Here is a 12,105-nt window from a genome sequence, read left to right as displayed (position 1 = left end):
CATGCATGTTTTCAGTGTCTAGGTTACATTATATCATACTTAATATCACGCTAGTTCAATGCCGATTGGCTTATATTTGACTTATAAACGCGAACGTTTGTATGAATGTTTGTGTGGATGTTTGTTGCTCTTTAACGCCTTAACTACTGAAGCGATTTGGCAGAAATTTAAAACGAGGACAGATGATACCCTGGATCAACACATAGGCTACTTCATCCTGGAAATATCCATGGTTCAAGCGAGATTTGTGAAAACTAAATTCCACGCGGACGAATTCGCGGGCGTCCGCTAGTAGGAGTATATTAATCAATTAGCTTAGTACCCATAACACAAGCTACGCTTACTTTGGATGCTAGGTGTTCATTTATGTATTGTTTTAATTTTTTTTTTTTTATTTTTTTTTTATTCTTTACAAGTTAGCCCTTAGACTACATTAATCACCTGATGGTAAGTGATTGAATTGAATTGAATTGAAGATGGAAGCGGGCTAACTTGTTAGGAGGAGGATGAAAATCCACACCACTTTCGGTTTCTACACGACATCGTAACGGAACGCTAAATTGCTTGGCGGTACGTCTTTGTCGGTAGGGTGGTAACTAGCCACGATCAAAGCCTCCCACCAGCCAGACCTGGACCAATTAAGAAAACCTCAACCGACCCAGCTAGGGATCGAACCCAAGGACTTCCGTTTTGTAAATCCACCGCGCATACCACTGCGACACGGAGGTCGTCAATATATACTTAGAGGCACAATAATTACCCGCCCACTTTAATATGACGCGAGTATATTAAAGTGGTTAGATAATTGAGTCTCTGAGTATATTTACTCGTATTTTTTTTACCCCTCTCCGCTATTGAGTCTTCGACTGTGAAGTACATCTCACGAAGACTCAGTTGTACCTATGAGTATCTGTTCTCAGCCTAATACGAGTATGTACGCCTAACATTATTGATTCAACAAGAGTTATCACCAAACCTTTCTACATAAAGGCAAATAGGAAATTAATATTCCACGCAGGAACTGTTTTCATGTACAAAGATAATTTCATTTTATTCCTGGCTCCGCAGTTCAGCCGTTTTGTTGTGAATACATGTGATAATGTTAATAGCGAGACAATATCCATACATACTAATCATCATCATTAACAGCCCGGCTCATTGTTGAGCATGGGTCTCCTCTCAGAATGAGAGGTTAGGCTAATAGTCTACCACCACCATATGCTGAGGAAAACATAAAGAATTACACTTTATACTTAGACGGTTGAGGGTCTGGATCATTAAAACCTGTTACCTCCCAAAGCCAGGGTCCAAACTCCATAATTTTCTACCGTACTTACTTATGGTAGAGCATGACCTAACAAACTTTCAGCTTTTATAAAATGATGAAGGTCTGGGATTCATGGTCTCTTAGACTATGATGATAGATAAATGTAATAAAATTAAAAAAGGCAATATGAAATTCCGCTTCAACTCTCTAAATAATATGACGAGTATATACAAGAGTTTAGAATTATATATGAATTGACACGTGATATTAGGTCGGAGTATGCCAGACTAGTTTTGAATCTATACGGGGCCCTTAGTCAAGAGCTGGTTCTTGCAACGCGGCACGATCCAAACTCATGTTTGAATCGTGCCGCGTCGAGATAACACTCACAATAGTTTAAATTCTAAAATTATATATGAATCTTGAAAAGTCTTTCTTTTTCGAACATTGACTTCTAAAACTTTAAAGGTTTATGTTATACATACTTGAACTTTCGACTTTAAAACACTTGAAATTCAAAGTACATTTTAAAAAGACGTACGATCAGTAAAAGCAATAAAGTTAACCTTGCTACGAGTGCTACGGGACGTAGCAGCGTCGTAGCGGACTTAAAACCGTAGACCGCCGTACCTTACCTCACCTCAGAGAACCTATATTGCGGAGCATTGAATCTTTAACTACGCCCAAGAGCACTAAGCTTAGGTTTAGTAATCCTACATACCTAGTACATGTCGCTAGACAAAATGTTGCCATAGTAACACTAGTAAGGGCTCCTTGTGGACTACGCAACCATAAAAAAGCGCCTTGTAACTTAAATTTTGGAGGAAAAATCGTGTTCGAAAAATATATACTTAACTTACTTTACTTAACAGTGGCGTGCACTTCTTAGATGCATAAATGAAGTGCGCAGCCTGAGACTTCATTACGAACCTGTATTGGATAACCAATTTTCCATTTCGTACATTTTCACGTATAGTGTCTAACCTACCCTAGTTGAAAACCTTGTGCAAGCCACTGATACTACGACCTTCTAGAGACAAGCAGTTAATAATAAAAAACCCTATCTAAGTCGTGTCTATAGACTTTGATAAAACCATATACTTAAAGTCGATTTTGATAAAACCACATAATTAGAGTCGAAAACAGAATTACCTCTTTTTTAAGAGTATCTCGGTTAACAACAAATACGAAATTTAAATATCTAAAATCTCAAAGTAAACAAAAACAAGATAAATAATATTTCTAAAATACCAAAGTTATATACTCCTAATATACTGGTAAATTTCACTGGTAATATCAGGCGAATCGATCGATAGCTCGCTTTTTCTACTATAAACAATTCTCTATTCAAATAAGTCTTAAAATTGCTTTTAAAACGCTCATACAATGTAGAATTTTTCGTATATAAATTCGTATAACATTGTGTTAAGTTCACAGCGATCAATCTACACCAGAAGGCTACATACAAAAAGTCTGTAGATTGCCGGAACACTAGCCGCTAACCTAACCAAGACTAAGCCTTTATTGCGAGGGCGTTAAAGTCGAGAATTTATCGCCAATTCCATAGACAACGATGGGCCATAAAGCGTCTGGCGGTCCCGCAACAATCTGCAGATGGCTGTACTGTGTGATATTTTACGAGAATTTTACATTTTTTTTATACTTATAATGCTAGTTGGCCTCGAGAGTAAAGCTTTTTAATGTTTATACAAAAATAAGAGGTTTTGCTAGTAAAAAGGTCCCTGAATGCCAACCACTAGTATATCAAAATCTACATATCTATCACTATTCACTAGCCCGCGACTTCGTCCGCGTGAAACTCGATATAAACTTTCAAGTACCCCTATCATACCCCTACCCTACCCCTAGCCTACCCCTACCCCTACCCTACTTTTCTGGTTGACTTTTTACACCTTGTGTCCGAAAAACCCAAATATCTTACGGAACCCTATTTTTTTCAAAATAAAATGTAGCCTATGTTACTTGTGGATAATGTAGCTTTCGAATGGTTAAAGAATTTTTAAAATCGGTCCAGTAGTTGAGCCTATTCATTACAATCAAACAAAAAACAAACAAACATACAAACAAAGTTTTCCTCTTTATAATATTAGTATAGATATACCCATCTTAAACCTTGTGAACTATGTTCTGTGACCGTACCAAGAATATTGACATTTCACCACACTAATATTATGTAAGCAAAAATTTGTGTGTGTGTAAGTTTGTTCTTCCTATTACTACTACTAATACTCCTACTAGCGGCTACTAAAGCGATTTGGCTGAAATTTGGAATGAAAATAGATACTCTGGATTAACACAATGGCTACTTTTCATTCTGGATTTGTAAAAAACTGAATTCCACGAGGACGAAGTCGCGGGCGTCCGATAGTCCTTTATAAAACGGGATAAATAAGTCTGTACATCGCAAACAATACAAGGCAAGTTAAATAAAACCTTTTAAATAGGTCAAAGTTAATAAAACACGAGAAATTTTATTTAAGAACACTAGAGGGATAGCACAATTACTTTTGTTTGCACGTTCGCATTCCGACTCGTTGTGTAGCATAATCTCAAAACAGGCTTTATGCAAAGCGCATACCAGAAATGTTTGCCGAGTTTTTTAAAAGAACGACCCATTTTTACATCGGGGAGGCGCAAAAAAAGCGAAATGACAAACAACAATGGCTCAAAGAACTGGGCCGCGGCAACGAGGGCGCTAATAGCGGATACTGGGAAATAGGGAAATGGGGGGAAATGCGGCGTGTTCAGCTATCAAACCTAACCTAAATGTGAGAGAACAGCAATAGTTATACATTATAGTTTTTTTCTGATTGTGTAAGTGCCGTAAGCTCCTTAATGGGACCTCAGCGGCGTTTGGAGGTTTAGGGCGAGCGCATTGCCTGATGGGATCCTAAGGCAGAAGCTCAAGAAATGGGCGGAACGACTCTAAGACTCTCTCGGCTTACAGGGCCGCTGTGGAAAGGCGTTTTAGCCTGAGTGTATCAGTCAATCATTCCCGAGACCAGAAATATCAGCCTATATTAACCACTTTGTAGTGGTGAAAGTAGAATAATACTAAAAGTCTCTCTCATGGAAAAATCACACTCCATATCATGTTAAACTTTCTTACAATGACTGTCACCGGAAACGTGCTCTTTGTGCACGGGAGCATAATATTATCGCGTACACTGCCTCGTCCAGAAGTTAGTCTGATATTATCGCGTATACTGCCTCGTCCAGAAGTTAGTCTAATATTATCGCGTATACTGCCTCGTCCAGAAGTTAGTCTAATATTATCGCGTATACTGCCTCTTACAGAAGTTAGCCTATGTGGCTTTGGAGCACGAGTCCTGGATTCGATTCCTGGATCGAACTACTGACCTTTCATTCGAAGAATTTTCAGTAAAACTACAAACCCGGAGTTTCCTCCGGTCACCCTCGTGTCTCGGAGATTACGTTTTGCTATCGGTCTCTATCATTAAATTTTGATAATGGTCGTTAATATGAATTTAACATTGTCACCCGCCAATCGGCATTGGAGCAGCGCTAAGGTTCTTAACTCTATAATCATTCTCTTATAAGGAGGGAGGTCTGGCCCTACAGTAGGCCTTTGAAAATAGGTTGATGATGATGATGACCTAGAATAACCATCTCACTGTCGTAGCATAGCGAAACAAATATATAGGTATAATATTTACGAGTTACCTGAACAGTGAGTTGTAGTTTCCTTCATAGATGCTAAAATAGACTGCTGAGGAATCATTAAGAATCTGCATTGAAGAAGGAATTTGCCATTTTTCAATAGTACCTACCCTAGTTAAACCCTTGTGCACACCAATGTAACATAACTGCAAGTACTATGACCAAGTAAAATTCATATTTTATGGTAAAGTACGCACTGATAATATTATCTTTAACACAATGGTTACTTAACAAGTCCAGTCGAAGTTACGTTCTCAGACCGCTGGGAAAGTTAGCGCATGGAACTTATAAGTTAAATTCCTGAGCGTTTGTCTAGCGTCGAGATATTTCTATGAATGCTTAAGGATGTTAATATTGTTTGGTAAAGTAGGGAACTTATTACAAACTAGCTGACGCCGCGCGGTTTTACCCGCGTGGTTCCCGTTCCTGTAGGAAAACGGGGATAATATATAGCCTATAGCCTTCCTAGATAAATGGGCTAAACACTGAAAGAATTTTTCAAATCGGACCAGTAGTTCCTGAGATTAGCGCGTTCAATCAGTCAAACAAACAAACAAACTCTTCAGCTTTATAATATTAGTGTAGATAGGAGCACCTATTTGTAATAAGTACGTAGGTAATAAAATAATAGTTATTTCAAAATAGTTTTCATTAATGAAAGTAAAAAGTGGCTGTGACACACGGACGGACGGACAGATGGACAGAAATGACGAATCTCTATAGGTTCCGTTTTTGCCATTTGGTTACGGAACCCTAAAAAAGAGGGTATAAATCGCTAGTCATTTCGCACCTAATAAATAACTTGGTTTTAAAGAAAATAAATTCGATTAATTAGCATAGAACAATTAGATATAGTAATATATTTTGAATAACATTTTATAAACAAACAATACATAATGTAAAATGGTAATATAGGTTAGAGCGCGCTTGCTAAGAAGTCTATTCACATCTTTAAACATCCTCCCGGACGGATTTCAATTTAGTTTCTTTTTGTACGAAAGGTGACATACGGGCGAGTGTTCTGAGATATGTTTAATGAAAATCGGTTAAGCCGTTTAAAAGTTGTGGGAGGTGAAAGTGGGAAAGAATAACCGAACGTCTGCAAATATTCTCGAGTGGGGTCTCAAATGAAAGCACACTGCTAGAGAATATTGATGACTTGATCGAGAATGTAGATAATAATTTCATGACCTTCAGGGGTTTTTCAAATTTTTCTTGGTCTGACCATTTACATAAATAATTAAAATATCTTGTTCTTTTTTTTTATTCTTTACAAGTTAGCCCTTGACTACAATCTCACCTGATGGTAAGTGATGATGCAGTCTAAGATGGAAGCGGGCTAACTTGTTAGGAGGAGGATGAAAATCTACACTCCTTTCGGTTTCTACACAACATCGTACCGGAACGCTAAATCGCTTGGCAGTACGTCTTTGTCGGTAGTGTCGTAACTACGGCAAAGCCTCCCACCAGCCAGACCTGGATCAATTAAGAAAACCTCAATCAGCCTTGTAAATCCACAGCGCATACCACTGCGCCACGGAGGCCGTCAAAAGTAATTTATTTAAACTGATATAGTAATTCAATTCGGCTTGATGTTTGTATTTCTGCTAAGTATAGGCCACGTAAACTCAACGTTTTTTAATTAAACAAGAGAGAGTTAACAGAAGGGCGGGTGTCACTGCCAGCTGATCGGGAATTAGCGCGCTAACTTTTTTCATTAGCCAACTCCGCTGGCTGCTAGCCATGTAAATTTAAAATTCAAATGTATTAACCCTGTGTAGGTACTCCCAAGTTTTGGTTGATTTTCCCAACCTCTTGAAGTCAGTTCATCTTTTAAACGAAACATAAATGCTACTATTTTTTTATTAAGACTACTTTTTTATTAACATTGGCATTCACTAACAAACAAATTAAATAGCCCTTTGTTGACACTGAGAGGTTTCGTTAGAAAAGGAATTTAGAGGAAATTCAACCATTCGTATATAGTAAGCAGGCTTTGTATTACGTCACGTTTGCATACGAGTAAGTTATCATATGTAATACGATCCAAAGTGGGTGTGCGAATCTGAAAGTGTGTAGACTAATTGATTGAAATAGAATCGTATAAGAGCATTATAAAATACTATACCCTGTATGCCAGAGCAAAATATAATTCATATAAAAAATATCGGTATGAACAGTAATTTTCAAGATATATTTTTGTCTAGCTATAAAATTCCGCTTTCGCTATGGTCAACCGACATTGTGGTAAGGTAAAACAAGTACAGTGAAGCAAATTAGTGTTAATGGATAATGCCATAGAAATCTCAGTCCCCTGGCATGGCCATTTTAAAGGCCGTCGTATTAGCTAAATAAAAGTGAACGACTTAGAAATGTAATATCTTAAACTAGATCGTTATTCAGATTCAAAATCAAGAGCAAGTGCTAAATCCATAATAAACTAACTAAGCCCATCAGTGTCAAAAATTTATTGTCAAGTTAGGTCGTAATAAATTCCAGCCTAGTTCTTCATTTCTAATACCTGATTAAAAAGATTAAAATAAACTTGGAAAACTTGTAATCTAATTACTTTGATTAAAATAAAAGCTTGCAAAGCCAATTTGTTAGAAGATAAAACATATTTAGACGTAGATACTTGGTTAAAATTTGCAACACTGTATTTTGAGAGTTTAATTAGAATTGCAGTGTTACTTAAAGCAAAGACAGACTAGCGACATAGGTAGGTAAAGTTTTTCACTGTATTTTTATTTTTCCTTTACAAAAGGAATATTAACCATGCCTATATTAGGAGTGGTACAAAATAGTCTAAACTTGCGAATTTGTGGTAGACTCATAATCATCATCATCATCATCATCTCATCATCATCATCATGGAACTATTAAAACTTTTTTAATAATAGTAGTAGAGACCTTTGTGATAAAGTTCGTTGTAAGACGTACTACTACGACACAAATTGCTAGATTTTTTTTTTTTTATTATTTACAAGTTAGACCTTTACTACAATCTCACCTGATGGTAAGTGATGATGCAGTCTAAGATGGAAGCGGGCTAACTTGTTAGGAGGAGGATGAAAATTCACACCCCTTTCGGTTTCTACACGGCATCGTACCGGAACGCTAAATTGCTTGGCGATACGTCTTTGCCGGTAGGGTGGTAACTAGCCACGGCCGAAGCCTCCCACCAGCCAAAACGATTGATGATAGTTCAACTATTGCTGCAATAATTATAAACCAACAGGTCGAACGGGTATTAAAGCTAGATTTTTTCAACTAATATACTTTTAAAGGGTATTTTTTTAGGTGTTGAATGTTTTTAGTAACAACACCAACGAATACACAGGTACTAGTCTAGTACGTTTTAAATTTCAAATTAAAACTAATACGACAAAAAGTCTTACAACAAATTGTCGTACGTGTGTTCTAATATCGGCTTTCCCTATTTAACTCCCAAACTGCCCGGGCTATTATGTTTAGCGAACAACTAAACAGTGTTACGTCGAATTATCGCGGCTGAACTATGGCTAACACTAAAATTAGATTTTGACTACACCGTGGATGTAATGTAAACAGACACATCTGCTTTATATCAAAAATGTTATTGTGTGTAACGTGCTTTACAGGATCAGCTTTTACATCGTTAGACGAGTAAGTGTTAAACAGGACCAAGCGATACTTTGTGAAACTTCATTGTGAACCTTTGATTTACGTTGCGGTTATCTGCATAAAAATTGCGGAATCTAGCGGATACACGTTTCACTTTGAAATCGGGACATCTTTAGGATATCAGATAATTGTTTAATTGCGAAGTAAGTAAAAGTAGTGACTTTATAATCAAAAAATATTCATATAAATAAAACGATTCTGGTTTTATATTATCTGAAGGTTAGTATTATCTTGGTTCGGCGACATTCAAAAGGGCCAGCTCATAAAAAAAACGTTCAGTAGTTAGGAGAGTAGTAGTTCAGAGTCGATTGCCTAAGACTTTGTCTTAGGACATCCTGGATTCGAATCCTGGTATTTATCGTTCTAACCTTATTTAATTATTCAATTATATTTATTAAAACATCATAAATTTCCAGTTTAGTATATCAATATTAGGTAAAATAAACAGTAAAGTGCGACCACCCATAAACTCATATTTGCGTACCAATGCAGTTTTATAAGGCCAAATAAATCGCGATATTTCTTTATGCCATATATTATGGGTAGATAACACGAAATATTTTTTTTCAAATAACTTTTACCAGGCTCATACGCACATTACACTTATGTATTGCATATGAAGAACCGCCTCGTTAGAACAGCAGTTAGCTATTGTAGCTTCGGATTAAAAGATCCTGGATTTGCATTCTGGGCTTTGTCGTAGCTATTAAGTCTTCTATTAAGGATGTCATTTTAATGCCAGGTAAAATCATATTTACATATTCAAGCTTCAACAAATATAGCAATAGGGTTGAAAGTAGAATTTATTTAGCCTTAATTAGTGTGGTTTAATTTGTTAATCAATACTAGGTTAGCGAATGAAACAAGCAGTTATTAGATGAACCATTTATTTGCAAACACAATGCACACGACTTTTTACAAATGGCACATAGTAAGACAAAACAGCGTAATTATGGAGCAAAGAAATATTAGACATTATTCTAACAATTCGGTATCAAAAGTTAGCATAATTACGTTTTTTGTTGTCGAATCAAGTAGAAATTGACATAATATATGTTTATGTCACTTATTTTAAATGAAATTAGACCAAACTAACGAAAATATTGAAGATCACGCATAAAATATGCGCACAAAATACCTTTTGAAAGAACTTTCCATATATTGTTTTATAAAAAAAAATCTTGTCATATATACCAGTTTCAATCTAATTTAAATCTATATTAAATTAATTCATTTCGCGGATCTTATAAACAAAAACAAGATTTTCTATTGTTAGAATTTACTTATAAACCTTTCCTCCATATTCCAGTATTGTTAACTTAGCAACAGGTTTAGGGAAATGTTGGATTTTGTGTAATTATTTTCAAAAAGAAAAAGGATCTTCTATTAAATATTACTTTCTATCCTTTAATATGAGTTACTAAAAAGAAATAAAAATACGCTTCGAATGAAGAACATCCTTGTTTTCTTAAGTCGGTTAAAAATAATCAAATCCAACATTTAGAAACAATCACAAATCAACCTGCACCCAATATAACCATATTCAGAGACGTTCGATTTGATCAATCAATCAGACTCATAAAGTCTAAAGGTCGCTGCATACGTAACGTGTTGCAAACCAGATAACCACGACAAATTATTGGAAATATAGTTTCACACAAGTTACATAATAAAAAGTGAAAATATGCACTAAAATAACTCCGCGCAAACGGTCGAAACGGCGACGTGGTAATCTACTTAATAACACATCAAGTAGCCGCTTTATTTACGTCCCAATTCCGTTCCATATGCAGCGACCTTAAGAATATGGTGTCAAGTGTTAGTAGCGACAGTAGCCAAAACCAAATCCCAATCTAACTACAGTGTTAAGTGACGCCCACTCTCAAGCGACACTTACCTAATTGACTCTCCGATGACTTCTCGCTGTCGGAGGACTGACTCCCCGCCCTGGGGACTGACGTCCGAACTGAGACTGAGTTCTCCCGAGATCTCGAACCTTCTCGGGATTTGGAAGCTTCTCGAATGAACGCCCAGTCTTCTTTCAGCTTGAGGACTCTTTCCCGCACTTCTGGGGACACTGTTTGTTTGGCGGCGACGCATTCTTTTTCAATGTTGTTGTAGTTTTCTAACACCTCGCGGATTTCTGTTTCCTTGTCTTTTATGATGGTCTGTAAAAAAAGTAAGAGTCAGTAATGCTTTGAGGTGAAAGTCTGAATAACTGATCAACAAAATAAACCAGACTAAAAACAGAACAAAAAGAATTACAGCTTTCTAGTAGCAATAGTCTTTGTGCTTAACTGCAGACAGACGGACGGAGAGACGAGAATTTATTTTGGACTACGGAACTCTAAAACCATTATGAAAAAAAAACAAGCCCAATAACATATAGTATATAGGTATAGTCGCCTATACAGCATACCCTATGTACGTCTCAATACACTCACAGCTAAATTAGAAAGTTGCGCACTAAAGGTGCGCACCAAAAACGTGACACTTTTTCGTTAGTTCAGTTGGTTTTACCCCTCGGATTTTTCTCATACCGGGCGCCTTATATATAAAAATCGATTCTTAAGGAGTAAACTCCAATTATTTAGGTGCCCAGAGCAGCGGATCGCATCTATAACAACGTCCTTTACGATCCAGACGATGACAACGCAACTCAATCACAAGCTACACAGCGTCTTCGCCGGCGAAGAGGAGGTCCCCGATATCTAACGTTACCCAGACGTGGGTTTTCTAGGTTACGAACTTGGGGGCGTCCAGACTGATTCACTCAGGTCACGGTTACCCACTCCTGAATGGCCCTCTAAGCCGAGGTCCGAGTCTCATAGGAGACGCCCTTAGAGAGTCGTTCCGTCCTTTATCTTTATTTCAGCCATCGGGTCTCATTAGGGGATGCTTCTGATGGAGTCATCGGCACTTACTCAACACGAAAAAAAAATCTATACCAAATAATAGAATATGACAAATCCTACATTATCGGAAACAAACTCAAGGGCAAATCGTATAGATAATAATACAAAAGTATGTTTGTACTATTGTATGTTTCAGCACTATCTCGCTTATTAAATAACAATCCCTCTCTGCCAAAGGTCGCTTGTTAAGAGATTGCTTTTAGTATAAAGGCTGCGTTTTGTTCGCTTCTGTTTTCTCTTATTGCTCGACTGAATTGTGTTAGCCGTTTTGTACTGCATTATCAGTACGGAACAAAGTGGTTACTTCAATAGAATTCGTTCCACAATTGCAACGAGCCATATAACTAGATTATATATCTTTAGATGTTTTGAATAAAAACCAGAAGTTACTTTGCCAAATTTTAGAACAAAATAATAATGTTTTGTCGGTAATACGTCTCTAAAATTGCTTTCATGGTTCAAAAACGACTTAACGTAAACAAACGGGAGATAGTTTGGTGTTGCAGCTACGTCTGAATGTTTTAAACCACATACGTTAATCTCACAAATAGCTCTCAA

General features: G+C 36.8%; 1 protein-coding gene across 5 annotated transcripts in view; it reads right to left on the bottom strand.

Annotated features, from left to right (window-relative positions):
* LOC112053903 (dystrophin, isoforms A/C/F/G/H) overlaps positions 1-12,105 on the bottom strand; it is a 702,364-nt gene that overhangs the window by 605,182 nt on the left and 85,077 nt on the right. For all 5 annotated transcript variants that reach the window (XM_052888348.1, XM_052888349.1, XM_052888347.1 and 2 more), the window contains one exon: positions 10,530-10,800. In XM_052888348.1, the coding sequence (XP_052744308.1) occupies positions 10,530-10,800 (271 nt within the window). The remainder of the gene's footprint in view (positions 1-10,529; positions 10,801-12,105) is intronic.

This window comes from Bicyclus anynana, chromosome 22 (genome assembly GCF_947172395.1).
Source record: "Bicyclus anynana chromosome 22, ilBicAnyn1.1, whole genome shotgun sequence".
Lineage (NCBI taxonomy): Eukaryota > Metazoa > Arthropoda > Insecta > Lepidoptera > Nymphalidae > Bicyclus > Bicyclus anynana.
The sequence above is the reverse complement of the archived record's forward strand: the minus strand, read 5'-3'. Positions and strand labels throughout refer to the sequence as shown.